We start from the raw sequence: 16559 nt of genomic DNA on the forward strand, positions 1-16559 counted from the left end.
ACACACACACACACACACACACCAGCCTGCTGAGCCTGCCGACTCATCCTTAGGCGACAGAGCTCAACCAGCCGCTACCTGTTTAGCTTAACAACAATAGCTACGTTGTCGGGGAAGGTTTAAATCTGACTTAATATATACCCAACTGGACCAGACCTGCATAATTCTGTTTCATAGCTGCATGGCATTTGGTCTCATGAGAGGCTAAAGAGAGGGCCGATACGCAAATTGAGCCCTAATGCTTGATTCTGACTTTCTGACAACAACAGTTCCCGCAAAAAATGGCCTAGTTCCAAATAAAAGGACAGCTGTTTTTGTTTTGTTTGTTTTGTTTGTTTTTTTGCATTGGGAAATATTTGGCCCTCTAGACATTGGGCACTATGTTAGCTTGAGGGCAAGTAAGTTATATGGTAATATGTGCTGGTGCAACAAGGTTAAGACAAAAGGCACTGATCACAGCCTAACAAGGCCTTATTTAAGGGTTTAAAATGTTCAGGAAAGTCAAGAACTGAGATTTATCCACAATCAGGTTTTAAAACAGAGAATAAGGGTCTTGATTTTGACTTTGACCTAATACTAAAATCAACGTGACAATGGATAAAACATTGTAAACACTTTTTTTTCTTTTATGATAATATTATAGGAATTTCCTAAATGGGACTTGTGTGTGCAAAAGCAGGGAAGCTGAGATCTCTGGCAAGCACAAGAAGATGAGGACTGTAATACTTTTACAGAGAAGAAGAAATGTCTTTAGGAACAAAAGAAAATAAGAAACCTCCGCAATGTGTGAGTGCCTCATGACTTTATGACAGCGTAAGGGCACCGAGGGCAAAAAAAAAACATATTTTCTCCAATACAAAACCAGGCGTATATGTTGGAGGCAGTGAAACAACTCTGATAAAAGCCTGGTTAAGTCGTATTGTTAACCATGCGGCCAATGACCCTTGCTCCGTGGCTCTTATTTGCTCTTGTTGAACCTGCTGCCCTTTTCCATGTTTTTTCTACCTTTTACATGTAGCAATATACTTCCCCTATTGTGAATCCTCCATGAAGTCTTGATTCTTTCCAAGTCAAAGTTCACTGGGTCTCTTTTGTCAACGTCTGCACCTCTGATTGATGTCAATTAATAATGAACAAAGTAGACGTGGGCAGCTTTAACTGAGTAACAATCCAGTGTGATGCAATTAAAAGGACTTCGCTGGGACTCGAGTTCAACTCCTCGTTCCTTGAAGCACCGCTACTGTAGTAAACCGTGCCACAGAGTGATAGTCTCACATAAATGCCAGTGGAACGCTCGGATTGGAAAAGCCGGGCTGTTCGTTCCCGCCCTCACAGGAAGTAACCATTTTGTCTTTCACTCACATTTAATTGGCCAAGTTTACTGACAGCATCTCACTCAATAAGAGTTTATGACTCAGGAGCTTTATGTGTTATTTCTGGAGCTAGAAAAAGGAAGAAAAAAAAGCAAGCTGTGAAACGTGAAAGTCGAGGTGTGAAGTGGTAGTATGTGACTCAGGAGGTTATTGATTGGGACAATAAAAGTGTAATCTGGGAAACTGTGGGGATATTTTGGCATATATTGGTTGTTGACCATAGAAGAGTGTCTCCAGCAGAGAGGACAGGGCAGGTTATGGAGTAATAAGGAAATGGAAAGGCAGAAAATAAAAGAACGTCATCTTTTTTTTGAAGAAAAGTTTAATTTTTTTTTATTTATCGACCGTTTTTTGAGAAATTATTATGCCAAATTTGTTATTACTTTTTGTATTTTAATAAAGGCCAGAATAATAAAAGTACCAAATCACTCAGGCTGTTATTTCTATTTTGTGTCTTTTGCGCCATGTTTTTAACCCTTTAACTTTGAACTATAACGCCTTTTTAAAGTTTGAACTTTGACTTGAGTGATTTCACACCACATGGTCCACTCTGTGAGGCATCTCTGAGATCAGAGTGGAATAATAGTGCAAGCATTTGCCTGAGTAAATATGTGGGGTGTCTGTATGTTTTGTGTGTGTGTGTGTGTGTGTGTCTCTGGAGCTGGTTGATTGTGAGGGTCGTCAAAGTGTGTGAAGGTACACGCAGAGACGGGCACGCACAGAGCAGAGCCGATCCAGTCTAATTAAAAAGCGCAGCGGAGATGTCAGGGGTTCTGTGCAAGTGTGTGTGTGTGTGTGTGTGTGTGTGTGTGTGTGTGTGGCGGCTTCGGCATGATCGGCCGTCAAATGAAACACAGTGCATTCTGTGGGACCTCGGGGTTTCCATTTGAGTATTCGGACACGGCACTCCAACAAACTGTGGCTGTTTTATGTGGGGGGAGAAAAAAAAGTTGATAATTAGTCCCACAGTGGCTGAAGGAGGAGATGGAGAGGAAGAGGAGGAGGAGGAGGAGGAGGGGACGGAGGCACTGAAGGCAGAGAGGAGAGTGCTTAACGCATTTAATACTCCATCCTGATGCTGTCTGGGAATCATTGATCAGTTGCTTTCTTCTGTTGTTGTTTGTTTCTTTTTTATTCAAACTGCTTTTAAATCATTAGTTGAGAACTGCTCAGTTCAAAACAAAAAAGCTAAAATCAGACATTTTCCGATCTTGAGCATCTTTTTGCCATTTTATGTTTTAACTGTGACTTGAAGGTAACATCAAGAACTGTCATTACAGATTTTTCTTCGATTCAGATTTTTCAAAAACATTCAGCTAAATTTACGACTTTAAACTGAAGACATGTAAAGTGTGTTTGAAACATTACAGGTGTTATTTTCAAGCTTTAAATGTATTTTTAAAATGTGTATAGAGAATATATGACTTTTTATTTTTGCATGACAAATGTTTGCAAGGCGTATCTTTTATGATGAAAGATATACTGTACATTTATATTATTGCATATTAAGCCATTTTAAACTTTATTTTGAAAGCACTTTATGTTGCAAATAAGCAACACATTATATCCAGCAAAAATACAAGCCACACCATCCAAGATTTCTTTTTCTGTTTAGAAATGAACAAAAATCCCGATTTTAGAAAAGTTTTGAATTTGCTAAAATTCTGTTCCCTTCCGCAGATCCTTTAAAGGCAARCATGTGAGAGAGTTCAGTGCAGACCTTTAAATCAGTTCCTTTGCAGCTTGACTTTTGCAGTTTTGACAGAAAGCAAATTTAAATCAAGGAAATTTGTGGGGTTTTTTTTCAGTATTTACACTCAACTTCATGATGTTGCAGCACAAACTTTTCCTCCGTGTCGGTCTAACGCGCACAGATAAAAACAAGCCCGCCCCAACCCACCTTGCTGACCTGCGTAGGATGTCTGTGTGTAAATGCTGAAAGCGCACTGTGCGGTTTATGTAAGGCTGCGTTCCCGCCGCTCAGAGGTGTTGCTGGTGCGGGAGCTGGCTCTGGAGCCTGACAGGAGGTCAGACGGCTGAGTGGCAGCAGGAAAAAGCCCGTGTCATGTTTGTTTGGAGGCTCCTTTGTCACCAGCAACACCCCTCCCCCTGCGCCTGCCCTCCTCTTGGCCTTATTTAGCCCCCCCGCCATGTCACGCAGAGGTCAGAGCTAGGACACGCATATAGTGCACAGCAGCTCAGACACACACACACACATGGATTGTAATAGCATGGTAGACTGAATCGTAGATGGAAGTGCCTTGAAGGACCTACTTCTCATTCTCTAGACCTCATTAGCTGCTGATTTATCTCCCCCTCCTTCCTCCTAATGCCCTCGGTGGGTGGATGTGGCGGGTGTGTGAGTGTGCGTGTCAAACGGAGGTACTGCGTGGAACAGAACAAAATAATATTTCTACAGATTAGTGTCTACAGAGAAATGTCCAAAGGATTAAATATTTTAGACTTTTTTTTTGTGCAGAAGTGGCAAATATACACAGGAGTCGTGTCACCCCAGAGTCGCCCACTGTGAGCACACTCGACCTAGGGTCAAACAGATTAATAAAAGATCACACACACACACACATGTACACACATAAAGAGAGAGAGAGGGAGAGCTTTGAACTGATTAGATATTCTGCTCTCCCTTGCTTCATAATCATGACGAGTGCACGGAGTGCTCTGGTTTACCATTATCCATTTAGCAAATTTTTGTCTTGTCTTGCAATAATCTCTTCAAAGCCCCAGTGAGCTTATTATTGTCAAGGAAAAGTGCTTATAGCTGTGCAGAAAGGTAGGATTGTGGAAAGATGGGCAATGTATTTTGCACAATTAATAGTAAAAAAAAAAAGTTTTTAAACAACGTTGGTTTTATTTTAAATTTAAAGATCGTTTACGCCCCCAAAAACCTTTGACACTGAGTTTAAGACATTCAGCTTTGAATGAATTCTGAAAAAACAAAACAAAAAATAAAAAAAATTTAAAGACAGTGAGGTTGTTTGGTAAAGTAGGAACTGTAGCTCTAACACAACCATAGCTGCCCTACATAATTCATTGACTCCTGGGGAAACTGATCTCTCTAGAGAACCTTGCTTTTACCTGATTCCCTCTATACGGTCATCCCAGGAGACAGTTCGGTAGAAAAAAAGTGAAGATGGGGGTGAGGGGAGGGGAGGGGGCTGAGAGGGGTACATTTCGTCATGCATTTTAAGCCGATTTAAAAGTGAGACGCACACACACGAAAAAAGAAAACTTCAAATATCATCAACTAATTAATGAGGACATTTTCCCAAACATTTGGTGTCTAATAAGAAACCAATCCTTAAATACTGTATCTCTGCTAAACGTTCTCGTGCTTCCTCCCGCAGACGTGAAGAACCTGGAGAACTTCCACCTGGTGGAGAGCGTTCAGGAGCAGGTCAACGCGGCGCTGYTGGACTACGTCATGTGCAACTACCCTCAGCAAACGGACAAGTTCGGCCAGCTGCTCCTTCGGCTGCCCGAGATCCGAGCCATCAGCCTGCAGGCCGAGGAGTACCTTTACTACAAACACCTGAACGGCGACGTGCCCTGCAACAACCTGCTCATCGAAATGCTGCACGCAAAACGAGCTTAACGAGGGTGGGGTGGACTGTCCCAACCCTCCCCAAAATGCAGCTGCAAGAACATTTTCCATGTGGCCAAAACAACACGTTTAAACCAAACCAAACCTCCAGCTCAAACTTGACTGTAMGGCGATGAGGGTGGGTGGAGATCCGAGACTCTTATTTATCCTGAGCTCATTTCAAGACTCACAGTGTGCGTAGACATCATATAGATCCCTTTATTGTATTTTTTAAAAGACAACAACAGAAAAGGCAGTACTRAGGGGATAAAAAGACACTTGAAACAAACTCCACGTTTTCATGGCAATATCTGCTTCACCGGGACTATCAGGCTGCCGGGTTGAACCGGAAAAAATTAACAGCCCATCTAAGTGTTTTAGCACTGATGTGTTGGTAACTGCGGCTCCGTACCACTGCCCACCTTTCAAACAGCTTTATAACTACAAGTCAACGACCCTCTCGTGTGTTCTCTCAGTGAAACTGTGTTCCAGTCGTTGTCGGTACTGTAAAGTCAAACGGACATGCAGCCAACCAGGCAAGAGACTCTTACCTACCGCAAGATCTGTTTTCTGAACTCCCACGTGTCGTCTACATCAGTAGCTTTGTCTGGATGAGAAGGGAGGATTGGTGATTTTTTAAAAAAAGGTCTACAATAGGAACAGTCATTACTGAACAAAATGCTATAGGCTTAAAGAAAACAATGTGTTTTTCTTTCGCTTGTCATGGTTACCTTGTTGCCCCCCATATCTCACTCCACATCCCCAGAATCCTCTTTACCTATGTACCTCAGACAGAGCAGTGTTAAATAAAATCATCTAATAAAGTCTGCAAGATAACTGTAATCCTAGCCCTTTTTCTTGGAGGACAAAACACCCATCATTTATATTTTAGAGTGATTCTGGAGAGGGAGAAGGATCGGCCCAATCCTTCTTCCATAGAGAGGAAAGGGAACAACTAATAACTTCATAATCAGTGTTATAAACATGGGGGGAATTGTGATGTCAAGGTTACGTGAGTCTTGCCTTATTTCATCACCGTGCTAGCTAACATGCAGATGTGAATAAGACTATGTAAAAATATATAAATATATATGAAGTATTAATGTTGTAAAAAAATAAAAGAATGAGTAATTCAACAGGTGTTTACATTCATGTGGTCATATGGGAGAGAACTGTGACGAAGCGTAATTTGCAATGATTTCCAAAAAAAAAAAAAAAAAATGAAATCAGCTAAATGAGAAAAGGATTCCTCTTATTTGTTTTGTTTGGTGTGTGTACAGTGTTCAAGTTTCTTTTATAATATGTTTTTGAACAGTACTTAAATTATGTCGTGAGACTCTAAAATCAAAGGGAAATGAGACAATTTTAATTTCTGTGTCTGCTGGCATTCAAACCTTTTTTTAGCATTGCTGTCAAAAGAATATTGTTTCACTTCGCTTTTTTTGTAAATCTATTTCGCTTTTTCTTATTTACAGTTCTTTAACTTTTATCGATGTACAGTATGTCACTGGTTACGCCTAATAATAATGAAGATAATTTATTGCGTCACTGGGTCACCATATTTGTGTTACATGGCGTGAGGTTTCAACGCCAGAATAAATTTGTTTACTGTAGCATGCTCTCTGTTTTGTTTCCATGAGTGGTTTTGAGATGCAGGTCTGGAGCAAAAATACAATTTTTTTATTTTTATTTTTTCCAGTTCTTTAAATGTTCATGCAGATCTGTAAGCATTGTATGTAAGGCGTTGAAAAAATATATATATATTTGTGTTACATCCGTTTTTTTCTTACTGGATAACAACCTGAAAATAATTCTTTCTGGTTTCCTCGTTTACCAAAGACTGCATATTTCCCATGAGTTGTGATTTTAAATCTTGTGCCCAAATTTAGCAGAATGAATCATTTCCCCCTCACTTATAACAGTCTGCTTTTTTCTGAAGCTGAGTTTGTCTTTGTGTAGAATACAGTAGTTGTTGCTGTTTTATCAAAGTGTCCCTTATTCTGCTTCCTGCAACATGTTTATTCATTCATTTTGTTCACATTTTGATAAATGATCGATGCAACTGTCAAAATTATTTTAGTGGCATGTTTAATGTACAGAAAATTCCCTTCAGTCCATTCTTATTCTGAGCTTTACCATCTCTTCACCTCATTTGTTGTGTGTCCTGATCAGACAATCTTCTCTGTTGTTTGTTTAAATCCTGCACAGATACCCTAGAAGGTAAACCTCACACCACATACAAGTCTGCTTCAGCTCTAAGAGCTGTTCTATGAATCTGTAAAATTAGGAGGAAGTGTGTTTGGTGACTCTGCTGTCATAATCCAGCTGTTTGCTGCAAAACAATCAAAACCAGCAGTTTTCACAATCGTTAGGCCTTGCACCCTATGGAGAATCCCTCCCTGCAAGAAAAAGAGAAAGAAAAACAGCTGTTGGGCATATTGGGTGTAGTTGAAGTTATTTTGCCTCCTATGGGATATTTCTCAATTCAAAACTTAAAAAGTTCCAAGCTTCATGATGAGGAGGGAGAAACGTCTAAGACCCAAATGTTTGCAAAGAGTCTTTAGTTTTATTTAAAAAAAAAGAACAATTCAGTTCAATTTATACAAAAAAAACCACAAACAAAACAAAAAGAGAAAAAAATAAAACATTAACAGGTATTTGGCAGAAATATTAAGTTAAATTTCTAAATATTGTTTCTTTTCAATTCATCTGACTTTCACCCACATTGCAGATTTTCTGAATGTTCCAAGTAGCACTTGTTCTTGGACAGATTTTTTTCACATTTTAATAAATATTTATAATACCAACAAATTCTCAGTTTCTCTAAACAGTAATTCTACTTTCATTTCACTTGTTTAATACTAGAAAAAATATATTACATAATAAACTTAACTTGATGGAATAAGACATTATATAGCTTTGACTGAAAAAAATGTAGCTATAAATGTAGTAGATAAAAAAATCCATTTTGTTCAATATCCTTCTGCTGACATCTAAAGAAAATGTATTTGATGGTTACAGATGAAGATCATATAAATGTCCTCAGCAGAAAGATCCTGCAGATAAATCACAGTTACACAATGAGTTCACAAACAGGACAATGTGATTTTTTTTCTGTACAGAAAAAAGGCAAAAAAACATATTATATTATCAAAATACAATGTCCTTGTAGAAAGAAAAAAGACTTAATTAAAAACATTTAAAAAGATTCTGCTTACGGTGAATCCTTCACTGAAAGTACTTCTAAACCGACAAAAAAATCTATTTCTCAGCAACACAGATGAGCACAAATTTCATCATCATTGACCACAGACAATGTATTTCAAAAGGTAGAAAAAGGAAGGCATGATTTAAAACAATAAAAACATTGTACAAAGAGTAGCTACAAATCCTTCTCACAATGAAACAAGAGTCAACATGCAGTCAGCCGTGTCAGTCTACATCTACGAGGCCGTGGCTTTTTGAAGATGAAGGACTGCGAGGAAAACAGGAAGCTGCGAACTCGAGCTCCATGGGAACATGAAGAAGACAGCCAGGTGGTAAAGCATCCACATCTACAGCAGGAGACCTCTGCATGTGGGAAATGACGAGAAACTTTACAGAACTTTAGACGTGAATTTACTTCAAATATAAAATAAAAGGACTATCAACATTTTAGATTTAGTTTATAAACTTTTCACTAAACTCCTACAACAGTACAGATGTCATTCTCAAGTTATTTATAAACACAATTAAAGTACATCTTGTATTCAAACTTTTACTATTACAAAATTGTTTGTAACAAATAAAAACACTATTTTAAAATGTATAAAAACATACAGGTGATGCATCATTTTCATTACATTGTGGTTATTAATTGTTCCTTCCAACTCTATTTCCACTTGCTGTCTGTCTCTTAGATATTTTTAAAACACAGTCTCTAAACTCAATGAGAAATAATAGCTTTTCTGAATTTCCAGAAAACAAAATAAACAGTAATAGATCCAATGTTTCGTTTCAAATCAAACTGCTAAAATACCAAAAAAAGGATAACTAAATATAGGTAAGTAAGTAAGTGATATGAAGACTAGTGTGATTGCTGAGGTAGTACAGATGTTAGAGGTGTTGACATGAAGCATTAAAAATGCCAGTCACAGACAGACAAGCAAGCGGCCAGCTCGATTCCCGGCGCACAGCGTTGCAATTCTCACTTGGAGCTTGGCTTGCAGTGCCTGGCCTCCTGCCTGTAAATGTGTTAAACCTGCTTTCACTCGCTCTGAATTTGTATAAATAATGTATATACATTTATACACAGACTCTAACAAGTGCAGCCTCAGGTGAAAATACTCAGAAATGCACGCTCTGCGCATCCCCGAAGGTGGACATCAGCTCCAAACCAACTAACTCAAAAGATAACCACAGAGAGAAAACACGCACACACACACACACACATAACTTGCCAAAAGCAACACAAACACACAGAGCTAGTTGTTTGCTCTCACATATAGTCCTGTCAGTTTCTAAACAATTTTTCCTTTCCATCACACAAACAGCCCCAAGTTGCGTCTGCCAGTGTTATGTGAAGCTTTTAAACTCTGGAACCACATCACTCATGTTTACAGAGATGTGCTTGTGTGTTTCCCTGCATTGTCAAGCAGAGTCAAAGGGAACGAGACTGCAGGGAGGAAAGAGAAAACAAGAGCAAAGCTTTGGGAAGTGTTCCAAGATTGTGGGAAAACGTGAAGCCGAATGCTGGAATAAATATATTTGCTATGAAGTCCAGTTTGAGGCAGACCCTGAGGCTCAACAGCTCACATGGCGGCTTGGCATAAAGGCTACCACAGGACACCAATCAGGGACTTTAGAACAGATCACAGCACAGAGTTTACTCTATATTATTTGTCTTTAATAGAATTTGTTTTCTGGATTATAACAATAAACTTTACCATAAGCTTTAAAATATCACAAGGGGAAGTTTTTCTGCTGGTTTTACTAACTAAAACATAAAATAAAGTAAACAATCTGGTGAAAAATATAAAGATGCTAAATACTTTTCTGAATTAAGGGTTTAATTATACCAGCAAAATCTTTGCAAAACATTACTTTTTTGACATTTTTAAATGATTCCCCTTGCAACTTATATTCGTTATAAAATTATCTGTTTATAAAGTATAACTAGTGGACATGCACAGATGAAGAGCATGAAGAAAAAAAGAAATAAATAAAACCTAAACAGAACAACTCTTCAGAGAGGCAATTAGCCAACACTCTAATCACTTACACCAAAAAGCAACTGGGGGACCCATTGTTCAGCGGCCTGATGGACAAACTTTAAAAATGTAAAGATCAAATTATTAAGCAAGCATTGTTAAAGGGAACACTCACGATTATTATGCAAAAGCTTCACTATGGCATGCAAAACAAATACACTAAGGTTCGGAGATGGAAGGGTTCGAAGGCCGCTGCCGTTTCATTTCAAAGCATGCATTATACATCATTGTGCATAAAGAGGAAGCCTACAGCATTACAGTGTTTTTTTCTACAATGATTATCCTTTATTAGTCATTAAAAAAGATCGAGAGAGGGGGAAAAAATAAAACTTTTAAGCACCTGAACCTCGCTGCCAGCATTCCATTAATTGCCTGCACAAAGGGTAGAGCCTTCGGAGATTTTTCAATTTCAAAAAATGAGGAGCATGCATTCACTCGTGCTCATGTTATACCGGCACTTAAATCCTACAGAGCTCACATAAAAAAGGACTCAAGGTTGCATCCAATTGAAAGTCTCCAACTACAGCCACTTTAGAAATCCATTTAGCAGGCGGGGGGTTAGAACGTCTAATTCAAACAGAGTCGTCCTGTTAAAATGGTTGCACCAATATCTTTACAAAAAAAAAATGAAAACCACACACGCACACTTTCCTCCTGTGTTTGTTAGCCTCCATTGTGGGAAATATGAACCTGGCTCATAGAAAGCTGGCAAGACACAAAGAATTAATCTTGCCAGACCTCAGCCAAGTGGCGAAGGTGAATGCTGGTGAATGACTGCATGTGGAATCTTGACCTTTCTTTAGACAAAATTAAAAGCAGCGCTCCGTGGAAGTGACAAAAAGAGGTATGTAGTGTCTGTAATAACGTGACAAAATACATTTCAAAACACTGTTCATCAACTTCAGAATCCCATTAAAACATTACATTTTAATGTAGTCTGACCTCTGAGCATTTTCATATTAGAAACAATAAAAAAATCATTTAAAAACTATCAGGGAAAAAATACACAAAATGTACGAAATAAAGTTTAACTTGCTGATTTGTGTTTGAGCCACTACTTGCCCCTACAGTTTACACAATTTGATAGTGTAATGTTCATTTTAGTTGCTGTTAATACATGAAACATGAAAAGCCTCCAGCAGAAAAGACAGCAGGATACATGAGCAGTTACAAGTGCCTCGCTGATTTTCAGATTAAAGTTTTGCTCATGCTCATATTAATTACGCTTGAGTTCTATTAAGTTACATTTCAAGTGTTCTCTAATTTTACAGATACGGAGCTCAAATTTGGTGTAATAGCTGATGTTCAATCCTAACACACAGACAGTAAGCAACACTCTTTAATAAAACAATGCATTATGTTTCACAGTAAACACTATGTTAACCAATGATCTTATGAACTGTTGGACAGATTTTACTGAAACTTTCAGAAAGTATTCAATGGATGTACATTTACAACTGGTTGAGATCTGGAATTAATCCAAATCAAATGGCTGCCACAGCTCATTGCCAATTTAAAAATGTTTATAACTTACTTTGAATAACATAACTTTGTTATTTGAAGTTTAAAGTTTGTGTGGTAGTAGCTGAGAGTCATTCTCAACACAGTCTTCAAAGACTTATTTTGAACTGAACATCTCACAACATGTCGATGGCATATGTCTCTTTAATTGATTAAATTGCCACTAATATATGGCTGCAATTTTCAAGAATCCTTATGGTTTAACTGTGAACAGTTAGAAGTTTTTGGGGTTTTGTTTGGGCTAATCTTAGGTTGAGTGTTATTAAAATGCCAAGYTCTGCTTTGTAAGGCAGCTTTAGCCCTTATTACTGGACTATGACCAAGTCCTAATTAGAACTACTTTATGTTTTGCCTCAGATCACACCATTGTTTCAATCTGCATTTATTCCTGAGTCAAAGCAGATATCCCTATTGTTTTAAAACCACCACATGAAACACTTTATGATGAGGACATTTCAAACATACTGTACTATATGAAATAAACCTTCTTATAGTTACTGTAAACATTGTAACACTTAGCTGATTTGTTGCCAATTGTTTCTGATTAGCATGAAACAACCAAAAGTCACTTCAAATCTGTGAAATCACTAGAAGCTACATAAGCTTTAGGGAGTCAGGAGAATAGTGTCAGGACAGAGCATTTGTCATCCATGAACACCACATAACTACCAGCTATAAAATAAGTGGGGAGGTTAAAAGAAGAGGCAAACAATTGGCTGGGTTAGACAATCACTGCAAAGGTGCCCTTGAGCAAAGCATTTAAAAGCCCTGCAATAATGGAGCTGCTCAGAGATTGATTGTGTATGCATAAATGTAGAAAAGGCTGCCTGGAAAATAAAATACAAGCTAATGATGTTTACATTTATTCTAAGAAGATGATGTTCCACGCATATCATTCATCATTATGAGGAAAACACAAACAGGGAAAGCAAGCAAAGCTCTGGAGGTCAGGAGCAACAATGTTTTCATGGTAAAAAATATCCAAAAAAGAATAAAAACAAAAACTGCTGATGTAAGATTGACAGTAAGTGAATTTTTGAGTCCGTGTCAACTTGTCAGCATGGCGTTTATGTTGACAAGTGCTTTTTCACAGAACGTGGCAGGGTCTAACAACACAGATCAAACTCAAGAGCCTAATGTAAGGTGAGTGATGTAAGGTGAGGTTGAGGTGAGAAGGTGTGAAGYCTGAGGCTGTGGACACCAAAGCACAGGGCAGCAGTTTGATCAATATGGACCAGCCAGACCTGCATGAGATCACTGTTGTAGAAAGCAGACAGAAGCCTCCAACACTGCACAATGTGTTCACAATTATTCTGAATAATTACTCTGTTTATAATTAGTCGTGATCTTCATGTCACTGCTAATATCTGCTGTCAAAGTTTTGTGAATCAGTAGGAATTTCCAGCCAAATATGAAAAAAAAAAAAACATTGAGAGAGAGAGAGAGTGTGTGTGTGTGTGTGTGTGTGTGTGTGTGTGTGTGTGGTGGGGGCAAGGTATGGAAAATTTGGAAATTTATACTAAGTCCAAATTTGTTGCTAGAAGGGATTCCTTCAAATTAAAGACTTAAAGATGTTTTTAAAGCTGAACTGAATAATTGGCTTATCCTTTGAATAAAATCTTCCCTTTTTTTTCCTTTTCACTTTGAAACTTCTGTTTCAAAAACAAAAAAAGGATAAAAGTAATAGCATTGTAAAATTGTAAAATATTTGCTTTGGGATATAAACCAGTGTGTTTTATCAACATTTTCACTTTTTTCTTCAATTCACACCCAGACTGACATTCATAACTGATAAAAATGTCAGTTGGAATTTGTAAAAAAGTTCTTATAAATAATGGATCCTCTAAGTAGGCAGGGGAGCATCTTCAATGAGCCCAGTGTGTGCAGAGCACGCTGTCTCATCTCCAAACTGAGGAGCCATCCTAATGACTTCGCCTGGAGACCTAAGGATGCTCCACTAGCTCCCCCCCACCCCATCCCGTTCTCATCAACCCACCCATCGGACACCACTCATCACTAGTACATGCTCCCAAGCAAATATTTAGGAGATGGGAACATAACATTTTAAATTAAACGTTGAAAACAGCAGCAGCAACTGCCTGTTAAAAATAAAAATAAAATAAAAAAGAAGCAAATTTAAGCAACTGAGATACATTTTAGGAGTAAGTGACAGGTTTTTACGTCCAGTAGAGAGGCAAAAATGCAAAATATGCCACAAGCCTGTTTTCACATAGTGATAACTGTTTTTTTGTGGATAAAAGAGACTTCTAGCAATTTTCTTTTTGAACAAAACAAAAAAAAAAAGAATAGAAAACAAATAACTAGACATGGTTAAATGGTAGCACTTTACTACTTCTAAGCATGGTATAATTAAATCCACATTTAAACACATTGAAGATGAGTGCCCCTTGAAGATAACTTTGGGTTTAGTGTTTTGCTTAGTGAGGAGTCATCCTTTGATAGAACTTCTCTTCAAAATAAGGTCAGAGGATTTCATAACATCCTGCATCATCGGGAATTGGGAAGACGATGACGGTAGAGGAGGTAGGGATGACTATACCCCTCTCCTGACCTGCATTCAGACATAAACAGGATATTGCCTTTCAGGAAGGAAGTCATATTTTTTACAGTCTCTACAAGAGCTCTACAAGAGCTGCATCTCCAATATGTGTAGGAAATTAACCAAATATATGTTCAGTTAACTAGTCTATACTGTAAACAACCTACAGAAAAGTTTAAGTTGACTTTTTTTAACAAAACGTATTGGCATTGCTACTTCCTGTCCCTTTTAAAAAGACATTTTCCTGCACTAGTCCCAAACACACCTTTTGTCTCTTTGTTTTTGTTCTTGGATGAAGATCAAGGCACTGGGTTCAGATGCAGGGCTTGTGATCTGTCATGGAACAGGGATTTATATGGCACTTGTATTCTACGATACTCATCACATCTGCAAGTCACAGCGATAAATCAGATTGGTGGTCTGTACAGGGTTCCAAACATATGGGACATAAGAACAGGGATTTAAAAGTTGTGCATTCTTTTAAAAAATGTGCCTATTTAAAATGAATACTGAAGCCTCTTCTTTGCATGAGTATGTTACTTATCAGAATACTGCATCCACACATTGAACATTGAAAGACATGATCAATTTCTAGGTCTTCCAAAAAAGAGGTGAAACTGTGTGTAAAGGTGGAGGCTGAAAGCAAATGGGGAAGCAGTCCAAGTGCTACAGGAAGTGGTTTAATGTGCAAAAAGACATGCACTTGTTTTTGCTCTGTGCTTTTCCTGTTGTGTTCTGATAGGAACTTCCTCTCCCCAGTGGGGTTGGATACGGAGTCATCCGTCCATCCATCCCACCCACCCACCTCCACCCATGCACAGCTCACGAAAATGTCATTGTGCTGTCACGCTGTCCCACCAAAAGTTCCACTTATACGCTTCAGACATCAGTGTAGCGATGATAAAGTTCAACACTTCCTGCAAAGACCATATAAGGTCAATAGTAAGTAAGCTTTGCACTATGTGTCGGGGGGCCTAGTGGAGCCATAGAGCTTGTTAATGTTAACACCAGGATGATCTCTGTCGGTCTACCTCCGTATCACCATGACCAACTCCCTTCCTTCCCACTAAAACACAACAACATTGCACAAACTAAATCGTGTGTGACAGCACTTCTGTTCAAAGCTTTTTACCTCTTTCTCTAATGCTTGGATAACAATACAGTAGAAACTAATAACAAAAAAATCCCTGATTTAAAAAAAATTAAAAGTTCCCAGGAGTTATTTCAATGTATTTTTCTCAATATTAAAGGCACAGTGTGTAGGATTTTGTCAATTCTTTTAGCAGAAATCGAGATAATCACTAATGACAATAATAAAAAAAAACATGTCTAATCATTGCAGACAAAGACCTTGTTTTATTATTTTTACCTTATAAAAAGCTGTTTATATCTCCATGGTCGTGAGTCGTCCTACAGGCAGCTGCCATCTTGCACTGCCATCTTGTCTACGAAGGCTCATGAAGCACAAACTGTGGTGGCGGTGTCAAAAACGGTTTTAGTTGTAATACTATAAATGTAATATTTGTTGTCTGTCATTGTAGCTGGRATAATTTTACTTATTAAAGCTAATAATCTTACCACTTGAAACATCACTAGCCCTGAAGCTGCTGGTAGACATCGCGGTTGGAATTATCAAAGGTTTTTGACACCTGAGAGACACCGTAGCAACTCCTTTGTGTTTGGAAGCAGGGGGTGGGGTTGGGGGGAGGACCAGGGAGGATGATTCAACCACTCAACCTCTAGATGTCGCTGAAAACAACAAATCCTACACATTGTGCCTTTAAATTTTAAATTAATTTTAAAAATGTGGCCACAAAAATGACAGCAAAAATACAATAACTAAGTTTCCAATAGTAAACTGTAAGACAAAGTTCAGAAATTAGTCACACACTGCTAACTGAAAACAACAACAAACCTTTTAGTTTGATGATGTAGCTCTAGAAGCTGATTTTAAGATGTACAGCGGGTAAAATAAGTATTGAACAAGTCACCATTTTTTCTCAGTAAATATATTACTAGAGGTGCTAATGACATGAAATTTTCAACAGATGTCGTTAACAACCCAAGTGATCCATACATACAAAGAAATCAAACCATAAATGTCCAGAAATGAAGTTATTTGTGATAATGTGGAATGGCACAGGGAAAAAGTATTGAACACATTTACTGAAATTTATCTAATACTTTGTACAAAAGCCTTTACTTTTACCCATCATCAGATGGTTCTTGTGTGATACCTGGCCATCATTTGGGAC

At 38.1% G+C, this 16559-nt stretch overlaps 2 protein-coding genes across 3 annotated transcripts in view; one reads left to right on the forward strand and one right to left on the reverse strand.

Annotated features, from left to right (window-relative positions):
* Nucleotides 1-6746, forward strand: part of nr5a2 (nuclear receptor subfamily 5, group A, member 2) — a 75498-nt gene extending 68752 nt beyond the window's left edge. For both annotated transcript variants that reach the window (XM_014010762.1, XM_014010763.1), the window contains exon 7: nt 4739-6746. In XM_014010762.1, the coding sequence (XP_013866216.1) occupies nt 4739-4986 (248 nt within the window). In that variant the 3' untranslated portion in view covers nt 4987-6746. The remainder of the gene's footprint in view (nt 1-4738) is intronic.
* LOC106519202 (adhesion G-protein coupled receptor D2) overlaps nt 6239-16559 on the reverse strand; it is an 80337-nt gene continuing 70016 nt past the window's right edge. Inside the window, exon 24 of the mRNA XM_014010761.1 lies at nt 6239-8544. Within this exon, the coding sequence (XP_013866215.1) occupies nt 8407-8544 (138 nt within the window). The 3' untranslated portion in view covers nt 6239-8406. The remainder of the gene's footprint in view (nt 8545-16559) is intronic.

The sequence above is a fragment of the Austrofundulus limnaeus genome, unplaced genomic scaffold, assembly GCF_001266775.1.
Source record: "Austrofundulus limnaeus strain Quisiro unplaced genomic scaffold, Austrofundulus_limnaeus-1.0 Scaffold73, whole genome shotgun sequence".
Classification (NCBI taxonomy): domain Eukaryota; kingdom Metazoa; phylum Chordata; class Actinopteri; order Cyprinodontiformes; family Rivulidae; genus Austrofundulus; species Austrofundulus limnaeus.